The sequence below is a fragment of the Numida meleagris genome, chromosome 5 (genome assembly GCF_002078875.1).
Source record: "Numida meleagris isolate 19003 breed g44 Domestic line chromosome 5, NumMel1.0, whole genome shotgun sequence".
NCBI lineage: Eukaryota > Metazoa > Chordata > Aves > Galliformes > Numididae > Numida > Numida meleagris.
Genome location: NC_034413.1, coordinates 15453181 through 15473163, shown reverse-complemented (window position 1 = coordinate 15473163; position 19983 = coordinate 15453181). Strand labels below are relative to the sequence as shown.

The 19983-nt window shown below is 39.2% G+C and overlaps 1 protein-coding gene across 21 annotated transcripts in view; it reads right to left on the bottom strand.

Annotated features, from left to right (window-relative positions):
• The window catches only part of LGI1 (leucine rich glioma inactivated 1), a 33637-nt gene continuing 20071 nt past the window's right edge, over window positions 6418-19983 (bottom strand). For 5 of the 21 annotated variants that reach the window (XM_021397871.1, XM_021397870.1, XM_021397872.1 and 2 more), the window contains 8 exons: window positions 18237-18686; window positions 17786-17857; window positions 13747-13818; window positions 13572-13643; window positions 9645-9716; window positions 8254-8423; window positions 7679-7843; window positions 6429-7592 (listed from right to left, as the gene is read on the bottom strand). In XM_021397871.1, the coding sequence (XP_021253546.1) occupies window positions 6775-7592; window positions 7679-7843; window positions 8254-8423; window positions 9645-9716; window positions 13572-13643; window positions 13747-13818; window positions 17786-17857; window positions 18237-18427 (1632 nt within the window). In that variant the 5' untranslated portion in view covers window positions 18428-18686 and the 3' untranslated portion in view covers window positions 6429-6774. The other 16 variants (XM_021397886.1, XM_021397890.1, XM_021397879.1 and 13 more) reach the window with 13 other exon arrangements.

Here is a 19983-nt window from a genome sequence, read left to right as displayed (position 1 = left end):
GAGTCCTGTCAAGCTGCAGTTCTAGTCACTGAATTAACTGATTATTTTTCAATTTTACTTAATTGCATTTATGCATACTTTCAGACGACAGGCACAACTACCCAACAGTAGGATTTTCCAAGAAGTAACTGAAAGGAGCTTCCTTTTTTCTTATTCCACAATCCTTTGATAGTCACTGCTCTCAAAATAACTTCACTGAAATCCTCAAATAAGTCGTAATTCTGGAACAAACATTCATTTCCTATTGGATTCAAGCTAACGCAACATGATTATCTTACTGCTGCTAGGTTTGATGTATTCCAGATCCCCACACAGAAAGGCAGAGCTCCCCTAGCTGCTGCTGCACCAGATCTTTGTCTTAGTTCCAGCCTTGAAGGAGCTTCATTTGAAGGAGTTTCTGTTATCTTAAATAATGCTAAGGACAAATTGAAGGTAGGGTTCAAGATTTGGCCAACGCCAGTGCATATGGATTATTTAAAAGCAGTGGATTTTTCAGCGGTGTTTGCAGTTTGTAATCCAGGTAGCCTTCAGATGTATAAACATTGAAAAGGTGTTCTTCGTTCAGTAGTGTTCTACACACCAGAAAATTTAGACACTCACAGGTGCAATTAAGGTTTCCAAAAACGAGCAGACTTCCTGACCGCAAACTGTTGATTCTGTACCAGCGTAGTCCATTTTCTTCCTTTCTTTCTTCTGAGCAACATTTAGTATGCGTCTAGAATTAAGGAATCAGTGCATTACTGTATATGGAGGACAAAAGGGAGCAGGACGGGATTTTCAAATCTCGCAGTTGTTTGAAATGTTCTTGGTGTTGTTTATTTCCTTGGTGTTTTGTTTTTTTCTGTACTTGGTGATCTGTTCTTGTATTCCACAAATTGCTCCCTTACAGAACAATGCTGTTACCTGCTCTTCCAAAATACACTTTTCTGGAGTTCTATGTTCCACTCCTATAAGCAGACTGAGTTTGGTTCTTCCCAGGCAAGCCTGAATCTGTCAAGACTTGCATGGCTGAAGCCAGCCAAAATTGTGCAATTACATTTTTAACCGCTCGCAAAAAGTTTGCCAAAATGTTCTCATTGTTGCCATCCTCCAAACACACCTTACTGGTATTTCCCAGATTTTCCCAGTGTTCCTGTTCTCAGTATTGTAAATGCTGCTGGCAGGCATATGTATGTTTTATGTATTTTATTTCATGAACCTCAGCAAAGTTGAGCTAATTTCTGAGGAACGTGTGCCTCAAGGACTGAAAATAGGAAATGCCACACTGAAGCAGACTCGTAATCCAGCTGCTCGGCTATGCTGTTGTCTAAAATGGCTACAGCCGGATGCTTCTGGCAGAGTGCAAGGGACCTCCTTTTCCCTAGTAATTAGAAATTATTTTAACTACTAAAAAAAAGGAGAGTTAAGTTTTTTATATATTTCGTCTGTGTAGCTGATGGACTTTGTTTTCTAAATTTCATGCTTTTGTTCTCAACAGCAGCCTACTGCAATGAATGTCACATTTTAATTTTTTGAGGGAAATAATTGTTTCCTTTTGTGGCTTGAGGTTTGCCAAAATCAAACGTCATCCTGTTCCATACTTTCAGTGAGTCCCACCACACTTCTCCGAGTCCCCAGTAGCTCTGCAGTGCATTTCTGAGAGGAGCGAATTAGTACTGTGTGCGGTATCTCAGATAAGGCAACAGCACTGATTTGCCATAGCATGCAGTGTTGCATTCTCCCCACTGTTCTGTACATGTAACTTGATTTGCTTTTTCCTGTAGCTGTACGGTAGGATCAGTTTCTTGCTGAGTTGCTCACAATGATGTCAAGTTGCTTTTCTTTACTGCTAATTTTAGAGCTTGTGAGCCTTTCCTTCCTATGAAAAGTATTTTGCATTTATATACCCCGAACTTCCCTAGTCAGCCTGTCCCACGTGTTATCTACATTTTCCTGAAATTTTACATGTCAGTTTTCAATTATCATTCCTGATATCTGACCAGATATAAACATGGATCTTTCTGGTCTGAAACTCCTCTGATCATCCCATGAACTTTTTATAAAAATAGACACGATATTTGTTACTTCCAGTTCTTTTGCACATAAATGGCTTTTAATGAGGGACTGTGTATTCTTAGCAGACCGGCCTGTTTATTCTTCAGCTCTTTCAGCATTCTTGGATGCTCACCATCTGGGCAGGTTGACAACTCGTTAACAGACTGCTGTCGCTATCCAGGCCTTCAAGCAGGAAGTGCGAATAGGTCAGAAAGTCCTCTTCCAATTGAAATAATTCGGGAGGAGACATAAAACAAAGCTGAGTTAAAAGCAACTCTGGAGAATCCAGAACTTGATTTCTTGAATGGGAGATTGGGGCAGTAACATAATGATAACCATTATCCACTTCAACTTATTTGGAGAATAAATAAACAATTATGTTAATAGGAATATGCATATTTGGGCAAATTACTCCCTGCTGTAACAAATTTGAAGACAGAAGTATTACACCAGCATGACTAATTGGAGAAATTCAGAGTCTCAGAGCACAAATACAACGCTGCTTCTGTATGGCGCACTGGTGGTCTTTGTATTGGGCAAATTCCTGTGGCATAGGTTGGCCTCTGAGCACTTTGTTTAAGTGAACTATAAACAGCCCATGCCTCCAACACCCGCTGTCAGAATTCAAAGCAAAACCTAATGGAGAAAACCTGCCCATTAGCAGCAGGTCTGGCACCATAGCTCAGTCCTCAGAAATGGAACTCCCCAAGATCTCCACTATTATAGGTCAGCTCCTGACCACAACAGCCCATTTGGCTGTCCTGATCAATAGGAGTCTGAATCACCGCTGCATGGCCACGCTCAGCTCTGCAGAGCAGGTGTGGGAGGACAGGGCTTGCAGCCATGTGAAACATAGCTGCACATGTTTGCTGTGTGTATTAACAAACCACAGAGAAAGCATGCTATGCCGCAGGGGAGGGTTTGGGATTTTCCTTCTGCTGAACTTGGATTAATTTCTACCCTGGCGTTTTGGTGGGTGGTAGCATGTTCCCTACTCGTGTCCCCACCGCTGGGATTTGTGGCTGTGCCACAAGCAGATGTCACGAGTGTGAGGCACCAAGTCTTTTGCTGGATTTCACAAGAAAGGGCTGATAGCCTCAGTGGGGTTCCCTCCCCACCGAGAGGGAACACATTGTGTCCTCAATGGTAAGGAAAATATTTCCTCGAAATGGAAGAACTAGGAGCAGTTATAACTAAAATGCAGCTGCAGAGATTACCAAATACTACAGTTTATTTCTCTTTGTTCGGTCACCTTAGTGAACGTATGGGAGATGAGTGCATGTTATAATGTGTTTTTTCAATGGGAAATAAGTAGAAATGGAGACCTGCAAGTCCTAGGCATTACAATAGACCAAAAAAAGCTACACATGGTGTAGTATCAGATGTTCTGAATGTATTTTAGACATCACTCTCAGAGCAGAGGAGTGTGTATTCTTTTATACTTGCGCTTCTTTAAAGTTATAATGAAGGTTGTAGGAATACAATACAATTTCATTAACAGTTGTTTCTTAGATATGAACATGACTTAGCAGTATTAAGGATCAGCAGCATCCATTAATAACCTTCAATAATGTCTTCTGTAGTACTTTTAGTACTTGACATACTCTGTTAGTCATAAACAGAACAATGAGGAAGGTTAGAAAATCCAGTACAGCCACAGAAGACAACCAGGCAGCTGCCGGTAACACACCCTGTGCTCTAAGAAAAGGATTTGTTTTAAAACTATGTTTTAAAAAAGTGTAAGGATATATATGATAAAAAGTCCTATTTAAGTTTTTTGTATGGGACTCCCACTGATACCAGAAGGAATTCTGAGCACAGAGCCAGGGTGGGATACGGCCTTACGCTCAGAGCTGATAAACTGTCCAGGCTCTGAAGCTGGGAATAGACAGCATAGGGAACCACCTAATGAGCCTTTACACTCTTCTACATTAAGGATTAACTACCATGAGCCCGGTTCTAAAAATACCCCAATTCCTTTTGTGGTGCAATGAAATGCAATACTTGCACAATAATAAATCAGCTGTAGTCCCTGTGAGACTCCAGCTGACATAAACAGCCTGCAGAGAGTGATTTTCAGAAGAGAATAGATTTAGATTCAGCATTTTACAGTGATTAATTGACCTTCCAAAAATGATATCGACATTAAGGACGTTCTTAATTATTAGCACTTGACCACAGGTAAAATTTCGTGAAGGAACATCCAAACTGGTAACACAGTTGAATACTTCAGATAAATCCGGTATCATCCTGTACAACTCCATAGCTAGTTTCCCTTGGATCTTGAATGTAAAATTCTAGGGGCTCATACTCTTGCAGGCTTTTCAGCACTTCCTTGAAGCCCAGGAGTAACAGTGAATTCCCATAAATCCATCATATTTTTTCAGAAGAGGTTAAATTGGGAAAACAACTACAGCAATACTACAGCATAGGGCTTTTCTGTCTGTCTCTGAAATATAATTCCAGGAAACAGCCTTCTCAAGCAGGACTGTGAGGCAATATATGGGGCATAGGATTCAAATGATGTTTGTAGGTAAATATTGGTAGCAGATTAGCAGAGTTATCTGATTCCACTAAAACTCAACCAGATGTCCACAATATGTCCATCATGAGAAAGGTATTTATATAGCCATTATTTATACAACTGGATGGAGAATGCTTGTAGGCAAGTGTAATGGGAGAAATCAGAACAAAGTCAGTGCACATGATTCAGTAGGATCTTGCGTGAAAGACCAAAAGACAAAAGGAAGAAGAGAACACTTCATGGTTTTCTGGCGTGCTGCAGATCATCCTTTTGCCATGCAAGGTGGATTGAAGAAGAGATGGACAAGCTGAGCTGGCAGTCACTGTTGAGCAGCTGACATTCACAAGTAATAATTCTTATCTGGATTGATCTGGGGTTGGAAATCACACTCATATAAAAGCTAAAAACTTGAAAACTGTCCAGAGATGTGTTATCAAGATGGGTTTTGGAAATGTTACGTACTAATAAAAAACCTGGAGGTGCTTATAACTATGCAACATTAAGTCTTTCTAGTTACAGTTTATATACAGTGGGTGGTTTTAAGTCAAATACTGACTACAGCATAAGCAATTATGGATAAAAAGGCATAAAAAATTAGCTTCTTAGAGTAGCATTGTTCACATGAGATTTTTTTCTTTTCTAATAACATTGAATGTAAAAAAATATTCTTTATCATAGAAGCCCACCATTTAGATATACGGTGTGTCTTTTCCGTCAGCAGCACTAACAGGTGCTCATGGCAGCACTATCAGCAAAGGAAAAGCTACTGAGCTGAAATGGCCATTTTGGAGTCTTTGTAACTGCAGGGAGCCTGCCAGCTTGCCAAGTCAGCTTATGTCACTAGCTGACATGCATAGTATAAATCTTATTTGCTAATCAATGTCTGTGAGTGCTAGAAATGTTAGAAATATAAATAAACGTACAAGTATTTTTATGTATATTTTAAAGATGGCACAGAAGCATAAAGCTCAATAACATCAAGTGAAGTGCAAAGGAATCTAAAATGAATTTGTGCTCTCTTCCTGAGCTGCACCAAATGATCTTCAGCAGCAAGTGCTGATTTCTCACAGGTGATGCACTGGGTGTATGAAAACAAAAGACTATTTAAACTTTGAGGGTGATGGATTTTCACACCAAACTTAGACTTGGTGTAACTTAACAGACACAGGTAGTTTCCCTGGAGGCGCAGATGTTACACTAACGGAGTTTGTTTTGCCACATTCAAAATTCCTGAAATTCCAGATGTATCTCTTACCAAATGACTTCACTTTCCTTACCCTTGTTCAGAATAAAGAAGAAATTCAGTGAAAATGAAATAAGTGTGATTACAAAGGATACATAGAATTCATGCAAGTGGCTGAGATGTAGAAATGATGCTAGCTGCAAAATAAGCTGTGCATTTAGCTTTCAGTACAATGACAACTCAAGTGTCATTCCAGAGATTCATTCTGCGCTGCTTCAGTGTGAGGTAGAGAAAGAAAGACCTTTACATCAGCTATTATTCTGTTGATTTCTCTGTATTTTTTTTCAATAACCAGTTACTTTCAACTATAAACAGTACAAAGCCCCATCCTACAACTAGATCTGTAGAACGGAATCCTTTTTTTCTGGGTGGAATCAAATTTGAACCAGTGAAGCTTCACATAAATACAACGATGTGTCCAGGTGACTGTTAATAGGATTGAAATTCTATGCTGCATTTGCATCAAAACCTTCTGATTATATGTAAAACCCACCTGATCTTCAATTCTGCGCATCTTCCATGCAGTACAATTCAGCATTGGGCAATACGCCTTCTCCAGTTTATCTTGTATGTGTACAATATATACACAAATAAGAAGTATCACCTGAAAATAATATTTTGAATGTGAAAGACACAAAATGTAAACATTTTATTTGGCAGTTGTTTCAAACAGGTGAATAAATAAATGGAAAAGTACATCTTAATATTCTTTATAGCAACAGATGCAGTTGCACACATATTTACATACTGTGGATGCAAAGAACAGTTAATTTAATTTCTTTTTGTTAAAAAATGCAACTTCCAACATCACTAGACTTGACAATTAAAGATGAAGATACTAGTAATACTTTGTTCTAGCAATCTCAACTTTTAAAGGCATTCATTTGGAAGTAAGATAAGAGAGTCATCATGCATTTAGTTCATTTTGTCCACTTATGGTAGAAAGTCTGATGTATTCTCAGATTTATGAGTGTCATGCGCTTAAGTCAACTATGACATGTTTATAAATCAATGTAGTTCCCTTAAAACTCGAAGCAAAGAGAAAATCTCGTTTATCGATGGAGACATGTATGAAAGATCTCGGTGCCTGTATATTTAATTCTTGAAACTTCACAAATTTTGCTTTCTCGGCATCCCAATAATAGACTTGAGTGAAAGAATAATCACTTCCGAGAATGGCATATTGATAATTACTTATCTGAAGCGGTTGGAATACCATTGACCCTCGGGATGGCATCCTTTGTAAATCCAGAAATGCTGAACCACCCCATTTCATTACTTTAGAGTCCCCAATAAATCTTGTTAAACAAATGTATACATCCTCTTTCACTTTGAAATGTTTCACTGCATATGCATCTTCCATATCCTGGATATCAAAACGCTTAACAAATTCATTTGTTCCTTTGTTCCATTGATATATTACAGGTCTTTGGGAACTACTTGACAGAATTAAATGTGGTTTGCCGGCTATTTCAAGAAACTCCACATCAGTATCTCTGTACCAGGCGTGCAGAGACTGATGGGAATAAAATCCATTCCCATTCCATTTGTAAACAGTGGTGAAACCAGCTTTTGAACTGTCAGCAACAACAAAATACCAGTCTTCAGCAATCCTGAAAGTTTCAATGTCATTGGGTTTTCTGATTTTAAGGATCTCAATATCTTGAATTTTTATAAACTTATTAGCAAAAATATCTCTTTTATATATGTGGGAGCCTCCAAACAGCTGCGCGACAATGACATATAGCTGACTCTCAATAACTATAGGCTTACACACAACAGTTGAAGTACCTATAAAAAGAAAAGTAAAAGACAGGGTTAGCATCACTTTTTTTGGATCAGCTGTTGTAATGTTATTTGGTGAGCAATGCTCCTACCTGTAATGTTGTCATAATTCCTGAACATCACTTCTACATGGTCCCATTCGAGAAAGATGCACTTTCCAGTGAAAGGCTGCGCAATAACCACATGTTCATCGTTCATGTATGAGAAAGTGTCTACCGACAGAGACTGATATGGCAGGGACTGATAAACTTCAAATTCTGCAAAAGCGCACAAAACATATGAAAATTACAGAGATGCGTTCCATACTATACTAAAAGAACATTTGCTTAACAGGTAACACTTTATTACAAATTACAGTATTTAATCACTAGTCCAATTTTCCAGTTGATAAAGGAGCACTGTAATCTATTTTTCAATCTTTCTCAATTAAAAGAAGTGCTATTTTGTGTCCTGGTTCTTCATATCCTTCATATTAAAGTCTGAGTAGAAGCTGCAATTTAAGTCCCCAATCCTGAGTGCTTCCTATGTCAGACTTGCACCTGCACAGAATTGATACTGATTTCAGAGAAACTTCCAGCCAGCATGTAGACTTCCTGCAAAAAGGACCCTAGAATAAAAAAGATATAGCTTTGACTTTACCAAATGTATATAATTTGAAGCACATTACCTGTAATAATGCAATCAAATTCTTTTGGGGAGAGGCTATTGATTTTGCGCTTCTTGTATTCTGGTGGGCTTTCACAGTAAATGTCTTCAACAGTTGCATTGGTGCTGCCCAGCCACTCCACTAACCATTTCAGTTTGCAGTCACAATTAAATGCATTGCCTCTAAGATCTCTACAACAAATAAATCATGCATTGGAAATAAATAGTCAGCTGCTGTTTTTCTCCTTGCACGACAACAATAAGCTGGGCTCCTGTTAAATGTGTGCTTTCTTGCTTATTCTCAGCTGATGGCTTCCTGGATTAATTTTTCCTGACCCATAGTTAAATCCACATATCAGAACATAAACAGATTTAATTCTATTAAGGAGAGCTTAACTTGATAATCAGTAGGAAGTTTTTGTTGATTTCCTCAAGTCTGCAGTTTCACAAAGGCCTACCCAACAGATTGCCCCATGTTTTGGGAGGTTGTTTCTTGGGATTACCCTTTCTCAATATAAACATTCTAGATAAAACAGAAATTAATGTACCCTGATGGTCAGCCAGTCAGTATTTGCTGTCTCCTTTAGATGTACTCATTTAGGGCCTTAGGAGACACAAGCAAAGGAGTTCCGTCTTTTACAGCTGCCTTTGGACGGATTTCAGAAAGTATGGACAGGAATGGGCAAATGCCAGGACCAGACTGTGTCACCAGCTGGCCACAGCCACTCATGCCAAGCAATGATACAGGACACACTGACCATCTCTTCAACCTGCTACTGCTGCTATGAATCCAGCTTGCCTTGTTCCTGCTGGGAGCAGAGCGCATGTTCTGCTCTCCTTATCCCATATCAGGTGAACCACATTTTGGTACACTGTAGACAGAACACACTTCAGTGAAGCAACTATCAGGTTTATCTGTTTATCTATATTTTGTATTTTCATTGGTATTTAAGCTGTATATTTGAACAAATCTGTGTTTTGCTTTTGTTTGTGGTTAAATTTAGTATAAAATATGGTCCTTACTAAGACACTTACGCTGTTGTGATAAAAGATGATTTTCCCAGAACTTATTTGTACATCGATATATCACTTCCATTAAATCTCTTCCACCCTCCCCTCACATCATGCATCCCTTAGGACGTTTCCTTCTTATTCACCGTCTTAATGAACATGCATAACTCTTACGCAACTACAAACAATATCACTTATCTTCATAACTAGTCAAATATTCCAAACTAAAGCAACTGATCAATAACACTAGCCAAAAATAAAGCCTACCCATATTGGATATTCTCAACCCAGTAATAAGATCCCATTACTAGCTGTTGGTTTGAATGGTTACTCAGAATGTACCCTAAAAACATTTATTTATAGTTTTAGTACCATTAATAGATTAATTAATTGCTTTCTTACACATTTGTTAAAGAATCCAAGCCTTTGAATATGTCTTTTGGAAGCGATTGGAGATTATTATTTGCGAGACTCCTGTAAAAGAAGATACTTCAATATCAGTGCTAGCTCATGAAATTCGACATTTTTGCAAGGATTAATACTGTGCTGGTTATTTGTTTTTTGGTTTTTTTTCATTAAGAACCCTAGTATTCTCCAGCATCTATTTCTACAAGATTGCTTTTAAGAATTGCTCTTTTACTTTGTGATTCTTTCTTCCACTAAACCCCCTGCCTCCTCCTGCTTTCTGACTCTTCAACAGCCTTACAGCATACACTTAGAGAGTAAAAAGTGCAATCACCTCTGGTGTTTTGCCAACACCATTATTTTAAAACAATTAGTCATGATTGGATCTACTAATGTTTTCCTTAGGAGATACCAATACACAGTGTCCATATTACTGCAACCTCCCACTTTCTTGTCTCTCTTCTGGAAGGTAAATCTTAATGTCAGGTTTCATTCTACTGGATTTAGGCTTAGCTCATAATTTTTGGAAATACGCAGTGATAGACAAGAAATTGCTGATCAACGTGAATTTCTTTCCCACAATAGGTGTATGTAAGAATGTGTGTGTGAGACCAGCAAAAAAATGTTAATTCCCAATTTTTAATGTTGGGAAAACTCCCTTAAATACAATGAGTATTCTAGCTAATAAGGTGAGGTGGAAATGTGAGGAGCCTTTAAACAAGGAATGTATTACATTTCAGATGGAAAAATCTCTGTAAGTCCACCAAAGGTCTTTGTTCTCCTGAATGTCACTGAGGGCACAACAGGAAAAGAATAATGCAATAGTGTACAGCTCATGTCTCTTTGGATTAACAAAATTATTTATCTCTTATGAGAAGAAATGAAAATGGAAAGAAATCATTTCAATTTAATGTCCCAGTTAGAATGTGTAGCTAGTAACTCTTAGAACCTCTTCTATTTTTAGTTATACGTACAAAAATTATTAACTACAATTTCTCTTGCCAGGCAAAGATACTTAGGCACATGTTTGAATTGAAGAACACGCCCAGGCCTACTGGGTCGACTGCCTCATTAAGAACAGTGTGCTTTTCCCTACCAGGGTAGTAAATATGGGATGCCATTAGACCCTTCTACCTTCCCAGCTCTCAAAGTAGATCTGATTGCAACGCTTTGGTGTATGATCATGTGCTTCCCTTATGCTTAATTTTACACTCAGGAGCAATTCTTTCAAAGTCAGGCAACTCAAGTGGATAAAGCTAAGTAGCCTTGCAAGAAAATGCCCTATATTTTCTTTATGACCTGGATTATACCAAACCAAAAGGGACACTGCCCTTGGAAATAACCTTGGCTCACCACAGCCATGGGAATATGACTAACAGAAAAATTTATACAAGTTTTATGCATTTGCCAATTTTTGGATGAAAACTTTGCATTTTATATTCCACCGTTAAAAAGCTTACTTGTATGTTACTAAACACTGACTTGCCTAGATGCTGCTGTACAAGGTATTTGCTTCATAATAAGAAAGTAAGGGTTGAGTCAAACATGCAGTTATGCTTACGGACAGATATTTGCAATTCTGAAAGAAAGGCAATCAAAATGATATATGGAATATAGAAATATAGAACTTTTTTTTATAGAACTATTTCCCTATCCTAATTGTAAGGTTTTAATGTTGAGTTAGTCAATTAGTCAAAAGACACAATCGTGTTTTCTTTTCCTCAGTCCACCCTAAACAGAAAATGAATCGTGTTGCATAACAAATAGTAGATGGCTCTATTTTACAATAAGGACACGCTGTAATTATCAAATATAATTGCATAATAAAAATACAAATGTTTGGATAGCTTACTGTATTGCAAAACTTATATTGTGAAAAGGAAATGAACAGAATAAACAGAACAAAGTTGATATTCTTCTCTAACTCCATGGAACTAATTTCTGTGCTCGTTTACTGTGTTTTTATTATATTTTATGTATCACAAATGCTTTCCTGTTTCTTAAATGAGAAATGCCTCAGGATGCCAAATGATTATTCTTAATATGTAAGTACAATTTCCCCCAAAGGGTGGGGAGTAGGTCTGCAAACAGATTAAACTATTCACATTCCGTTGTTAATGGAGCTGCCTTTGCGATTATTTTCTGCAAAATTCTCATTGTCTTGATGAATAGCTCTCCATGTGCAATAGCAGCATGCTGAACAAATCTGTGTTCCAAAAATGTGTGTGCAACCACATGCAAACTACAATGGCTCCTCAAGTGTGGTTCTATCTTTTGCGTGTGTTTTTCTCTTATGAAACTGTTGGAGTGTCCCCTGAAATCAACATCACAGTCAAGACAAGATGTTACTCTTGGACTGCATGCTCTGTGAAGAAGAAACTGCCTTACACTATGCTGGAAAAGCAATTTTCTCACAGGCAGTAGCAGCTACTAAATAAGTAAATGAATATAATAAATAATGTACTGGAACCATTTGTGAATATAAAGCTATTCATGTGCATAAATATTTCGAAGATAGAGTCCCAGTTACCAGCCATATCCTATTATCTGCCTTTTTATCGATACTACAATTACTCCCGTACCTCTAATATGGATTCTTATCGGATGTGCATAGCCTGCTTATATACCTCTCTTCTCTCCCCTTCCTCAGACCTAGAGCCATTCTATAAGTAACTTCATACACACAAGCAGTCACAGTTTGAGCCAGCTGTTAGTCTTGTCTACGTTGACCAACAAGGAAATGTTTTATGGTACATGTACTGTGTGGTAAAGGGTTTGATGAATTGCAATTAAACCATTATGTTTATGCATTTACTATTTAAGGTTGAACCTTTGCTTTCTCCTATGTCTAAATATATAAAAGAAAAAAGTTAAACGATCCTCTTTCAAAGCCTTCCTTGAGGTTATTGTGTTAGGGCCAAGAGGTCAGAATCCACGCCCCTGCCTGTGACAAGCACCCCAAGATATATGCTGCAGAATGCAAATGCTCAGAGCTGTGTATAAATACATGTCAGGCACACCCTACATGTTTTAGCCTCCTTCTCTTTATAGCATCTTTGTAATGTTTTCTTACAATATGCATTGTATTTGCAAAAATAAAAGTATTGCTAATGCATAAACTTGATGTCAGGTAGGAATCGAAAGGCTGTTTAAAGACCATCTTGATAGATAAGAGCATGAGACTGCTCCCTTTGTGTTTGCAGTTAAATGTATTTGTTGCCAGTGTGCCTTTTACCTCCTGAGCACGGTGTGAGCCACACCTCTGTGGGTGCCAGCACCCAGAGGGCAAGGTCTGCCAGCAGTGGTGGGACAGCCCAATGGCATGCCCCGATGTTGGTGCCCAGGAGCGTGACAGACCACAACCACAGGCTACTCAGGCTTCAGCAGGGTGCAGCACAGGTTTGAAGCTGATTCTGCTGAAGCCTAAGGGCAGATCCGCCATACAACTCAGTGGATGGATGGCCATAATATTGCTTTGGACCCAGGCCAGACTGGTGCATGTGACGAGGTCAACCTCCACCCCTCTGGCTCTCACTGCCATGGCACCTCGGTGCCCATCGCTGCCTTCAAGTCCCAAACTGAACCTCCCTCTCCTACCTTATCTCACTAGAAACCAGCTGCCCAGCCCACCCTGCTCTCCTGTGCCTCCTTGCTCAGCTGGAAACCCTCAGTGCTCTGAGCAGAGCAGGCAAGGAAGCTGCCACCACACACACTGCTTGGAGGTTGTTGGGGTCCCAGCCTTCTACACAACCATGGTTTGGAAGTCTTTGGTGGAAACACAAAGATTAGCATTCTAATCCAATGAACAGTAGTACTGCTTAAACAAACGCAACTAGCTACATATCAAAATGCTAAACTCAACAACACAGTTGTTCAATTGCTATATTAAGTATACCAAGAAATATATTCAACCACTTTACTTACAGGTGAATTAAAGATTTCAGTCCTCTGAAAGTATTTCTTGATATTGACTTAATGCTGTTGTTCTCTATGAACCTGTAACGGGTCGTAAAGTCATTCTGGTCAAAGCAGTGCCTGGAATGTGGAAGCCCACCCACTCTATTCAATAATGCCAGGAAAAATAATCTTATCCACTCACAAATATTCTAGATGAGGAAGGCCCATGAAAGCATCATCGCTAATAACATCGAAAGTGTTGGACGTAAACAACCTGTGTAAAGAAATGCAAAACAAATGGCCATGAGATTATTAGTACCTTTAGAAAATGGTTCAGCAAACCGTAGAATCATTAAGGTTGGGAAAGACCACTAAGATCATCTAGTTCAGCTGATCCGTAACAGGCCAAACTTCCACTGACAGTTTGCCTATGTAAGCACCACAGGATCACAAGGCTATAACACACTGCTGATACACTGCAGCATTGTCTGGTGCGACGGAAGGACCCAGCAGCTCTCTGTGTTGCATACTGGCACTATCTGATAAAATTCCACTGACTTTTGTGGGATGTAAACGTGGGTTTATCATGCCACAAAAACAATGGCATTGTACAAGAGCCACTGAGGACATACTCAGACAACAGTGAAAATGTTCAAGTACTACAGAAGTCCAAATTGTGTTGAATACTCACTTTGGATGACAATGTGGGGAAAACATCTAGTTTATAAGCCAGACATCAGGTTGAATTTTCACAGCTGACAGGTAGGAAAAATCCTTAATTAGGAGTTAAACTTGTGAGCATGTTTGACCTGAGGGTACTGAGAGTTTCCTGAGAAAAAATGTGAAATTTCTTAGGGTTATTCTAATTCAGTCAGTGTTCAGATCAGAACTACTTTTTAAGGCCACATAATACCTGATGGAGATGGCTCTCAGTAAGCGCACGTATTTTTCACCCATCTAGCAGTAAAATACTGGCAACACATTTAATTTTATGTAATCTTGTAGCCATTAAAAGTGGACTAGCATTGATTTTTTTCTAGCTTTATTTATTATTAGCCATGTTTGCATCTGCCCATTTTAATGCAGCTCAGGACTGCCACGCCCTTAAAACAGTGAGGCATTGTCAAATAAGATGAACTTTACTTTTCCCCAGTGGAATACTAGTTGCACATCTATATTTTATTAAGTTGGACCTGATGGATGACGAGACTTACACTATGATATCCTTAGGCATTCAGGAATTCAAGATTTTCAAGTATGAATTAATTCACTGAATGAGTTAATCTCTTCCTTTGTAGTTTGCATTAAGAATAAATTCCAGTTGGTTTGTTTTTCTCACTAGGCTATTGCAGACTGCACTTTTTTCCAATTTAAATATGTTCCTATATATTTACAAAAATACAATCAGGAAATTCTTCCTTTTTGTTTTTTTTTTTATTGTTTAACAATAAATACTTCTCTTGGAGAAAACAAGCATTTTTATGAAGTCTGCGAACCTGAAGACCAGTTTAGTAAATTCACTATCTGCAACTCTGTTTTCTGACATCGTTTCTCTGGATAATATTTATTTTTCTGCATTCTGCCCTGCTTGTAAGCTATGATAATAGGGTAGTATCTCTTTAAATACTATGGCTGTTGCAGAGATTGCCAGGATCATGGCACAGGTCTTGCAGTTGGTGAGTTCATTTGCCTCCCATCTTGTACCTCCCCCCAGTGTCTGTATCACATCTATCTGATGCACAAAGTGGCTTTTATCCCACTTTCTGACCTCAAGAACCAGCTCTGCTTGATCACCACCAAAGAACTTCTGAGGTGGGGACAGAGGCAGACAACGCTGCACGACAGCTAAGGACCCTATTGCAGGGCAGGAGCTGTGCTGCTGGCAGGTATGAATCCTAGTGCTATGATTTACCTCCCTTCTCTCCATGTGCTTCTATGTCATCTGTTTATAAGGGCATCCCGTGCACGTTGCCTGACAGACGCAGCTACAAATGCTGAAGATGAGAGCAGGGAGATGTCCCCTATCTTTAGGGAACGCTTTTGCTGGCACTCCACTCATCTCTATAGGTGCTGCACGTTTTTGTTGCCACACAAAGAGCACAGAACATCATTCAAGAAAAAAAGCTCTCCTGCCCTGGGACTGCTGTGCAGTGTTTAGTACAACGAGACCATGATTTTTCCAGAGACCACTGTCATTGCTACAGTAAGAACTGTAGTAAAGAATAATAGAAGGAGATATATTCCACGCTCAGAAATGTGTGACTGGCGTACTGGAAAGACTATTATGTAAAAGTATGTGCAGGCTGCTAAATCTTGCCGTTGGCTAAATTAAATCTACCAATAGAGCTATAATCACACTAAGCTAAAACTTCCTTTAATTAACCATAGTTTTCCATATTCTTATTTGTGTTACTCTATCTTCTGGCAAATGTGGAAGTTTTTCCTTCCCACATAGAAACTGGAGTATTGGCCCCACAGACAGAGCCTTGCTTCTACAAGCCCTGATTCAGGAGTCATCTGCCTCAGCTCAGCAGCCTGACTTCCCAGAGATGGCAAGCAGCTCAGCTCCCACGTTAGAGATACACCTGGACAAGCAGTCAGTATTTTTAGAACTGCTAGGGAGCAGAAGAAATCTGTGAATGGCTTGCACCATTCTAACATCACTTGTCAAAGCCCATAAGGGAACAAAAACTGTTTTTCTGGGAGTGCAGCTTTTGTTGCAGCATTATTAACAGTGGCTTAGAATATGTGTTTCAGTAAAGCCTAAGGCAGACCTTGCAAATTATTTCCACTACCAAAATGCCAAAAGCCATTGTCGGAGACTACAACCCCCAGGCACTATAATGACTCAAAACCACCAGAATGTGTCTGTCCTGCTCCACCCTGCCCATCCCCGCATGCCTGGCAGCCGGATTGCTAAGTGTAGGTGGCACATCGTAGCCAGGAGAGACGATTATGATGTCCTACTCGCTCTTCAGATAGAAGCTCCACCAATGCTATTTCTTTTTTCTTTTCTTTGAAAGGCCCATTGCAGGGAATGTGTGAAATTTGTCCCTTTTGTGATCGGTGGCCACCTGGGAAAATATTCTCAGGAATAAAGCGCAACGGAAAAGCATTTAGGTTTCCATAGTAACTGCATTTACCTATTTACCCTGTATCCAAAATTGTACAGTACGTCTGCACCTCCTTATCAGCTCCACTTGAGGTAGCAGAGTACAGCTAGGGTCAGGGCTTCAGCTATCAGTGCACCAACACTTTAACGTGACAGCATTAGGGCTCCAATCCATCAGCACGGCACTTCTGACCACATGTAGCCTGCACGCCGAGTCAGCCCGGGACAGATGTCTAATTTTGATTTTGATCACATCAGGTTGTCTTTCTCGACAGATTTCTGAGATCAGCCTGGATGTGTTTCAGGCTGGTGGCACGTCCACTATAAACAGTTCAGGTTACACCCCCTCTACCTTTGTATAGCTAGCTATTATGTAATTGTATGCCCACATTTCTAGGAAAGCCTGTGAGCCAGTAAAAATCCTATACAGAAATGCAACCAATTTTTAAATGTCCAAAAGCCCCTCTTCCTAAGTGTTGCCGTATTTGATTTTAAAATAACTGCTTTTTGTTGTTGTTGTTGTTGTTTTTTAATTAAAAGAACATCTTCATTACTTTTGTGCATTTTCAAAGAACATGAAATCATAAATATGGTCAAACTGAGAGACTAGCAAGGCAAAACTCCCACTGAAGTGACTAAACTTCCACAGAAGTCAATGGCAATTTTACATGGAAACATGGTCCAGGACCTGTCCCACTCAACAGAAGGGCCTGATCTGGGGGGCTCAGAGCTTGCGGGCAATGAAAGTTGCAAATGCGAAGCTTTATATTGGGATCAGGCCCCAGGGCTGCAGGAGAGAAACAAGAACAGTTGTTGCAATGCTCAAATCCCTACTGTAATATTAATTAAAGTCCTATAAAGATAGCACACATTCTGTCACCAAAAGCTCCAGAATGCAATCATTCAAAGTAGCACTGACAACCGATATCCCTGCAAAACACCAAGTACATGGACTTTGAAAAAATTAAACATGCACTATCTTTCACATTACTGAAAAGTCCTGGTTTTTGTCATCTAACAAACCTTCTCTTCCTATTTCCCAACAAAATAATATTGAGACCCTTGTTACAGTATTCATAGATACATATACATTTCATAACAAAAATTGTATCATATAAATATTTCTCACAGAAGCTGCAGAGATGGTGTGAGCAAAAAACTCCCTTCTGGGATTTTAGTAAAAGCAGATCTCACAAAGGATCTGGAAAGAAGAAAAAAACAACCTCATATTAATGAAGTCTCACATATACATGGTTATAACACTGATCTGGTCATCACAGAGAAATGTATTTATGCAAGTACTGAAAATAAAAAATTAAAAAAAAAAATGTTACAGGTTTCCTGCAGTATAGAAGCAGGTATGAAATGGTATTCGTGCACAGACACAGACAGACAGACAGATGAAAGAGATGTAAAAAGCAGAATTCAAGAATGCAGCACAATTTTAACACATTAGCTGATGATTCTGAATGCTGGAGGTACTCCCTGCAGCAAGCATCCTTCGGTATGCACTGAAAACACCACACATCCCAGTTCATTTTAAATCATAAATTAAATAACCAAATGCTTACAGCCCTTACAGTGAGATAACATCAGGCGGAACGCTGCGAGGAATAGATCTGGCATTTTCACATAAAGCATTATCTTTGGTACAAGTACACCAGGCAGGACATTTTGGCTTCACTGGTTTCTTCCCTTCAGTCAGCAAAAGCACAGATAAAAGGCATAAGAAATAAGCAATTCTTCTAAAGGGTCTGCTGGCATTTCCCATTCTTTTGATCCGCTCTCGTTCCAGCCAGTTGAAAGAATATCCCAAAACATGAACAGGGGTTCTTTATTCAGCCATTGGATGTCTTTCTATAAGTCCAGGTCAATATTTGTCTCTGCTTTCCCAACCCTTTTCTTTCTCTTTCACTCTGTTTCTGTAGACAGAAACCTGCAGCTGATCTGTGTGTTTCCACTCACTCAGGCAACGTACTGCTGAGAGAAGAGACCTGCGAGGTGCTGTAAGATGGGGAAAATCCAACCGGCTGAAGGAAGAAAAAAAAAAAAAAGAAAGACTTGCATCACCACAAAAACACTGAGCACAACACAGCATTAGATTGCAAAGTGATGTAACTGAGAAATACACTGCTTTCTGTTTTCACAGGGAGGCCCGCTCCCTGTTGCCAAAAATAGTACAGCATTATGTTTTGCTGGTGGGTGGGTGAGTGGGTGTGGGGTGGAGTGTGTGTGTGCGGGGGGGCATCCGTCATCTCTTACTGGATCCCTACAACCTCGGGAACCTTGAAGAATTATGCTTTGTATATTGCAAGCAGCAGAACCGAAGGCAGTATTCCCTGGAAAATGGAATCAAGTGAAACCATCAAAAGCATTGCTGCAAAAGCTGATAGATTAATTTTTATCCTTAGCCTTATTGCACATATTTGTACCACTGAAAAACAAGCTGCCACACATGGAAAATATTATAATGTATGAGAGAATGCCTACAACTATCATTCCTAAACAAAATATTTTCTCATGCAAAATAGACCCCAACTGCATTTCTGAGGCAAAAAAAAAAAGATTTTATTTGTTACATGTTTCTTAGTGGCTAAATAAGGGGAATCAAGCACTGTTCAAAACAGAGAGCATTAATTAAAAGTTCAGGTTAAAAGTTTATTTGCTTGCGACCGGTTTGATCATTTTAGATTTAAAAAAAAAAAAGTTATTTAAACACTAGCCGTATTATAGCCAAAGTTAAGGATGGACTTTCTTTGAAAAGTGACAGGATAGGGACAAATCTTGCTGGTAACAATGAATGTTTGCAGAACTCCCTGGAGGCTGCAGTTGAAATTAGTGCTAGGTGCAGCAGGAATCCTCTGCAAGAAACAACCCTCGTCCCAGAGACTTTACAGTAAACTATAATAAATATTTTATAGAGAACTTCAGCAGCACCTAAGTGTTATTATATAAATAATGGTAAGACAAAACTAATGAATGCCAAATAGCTGGAAATCCAAATAGGGTTTTTATTTTTTCTGATATAGGATTGCTATTAGAGGAGTTTTACAAACTTTAATAGGTCTTGACACATCCCCTGTCAGACTGACAGCACTGATTGCATTACACAGAACACAAAGCCTACAAGGGTCAGCCTCACGGTGCAGAAAGTTTGACACAGCTGTGCGTACTCTGATTCCACATGGCCACCCAGCTCTGTCACTTTGCTCGTGCTCCTGCAGGCCATGAAATCACAAGACCAAAAAGCTATGTCTGTTTTCCTCAGAAATTATGCCAGCAAGTCCTTAGCACATACCCAGACATGAGTGCCCAGCAGAAATTTCA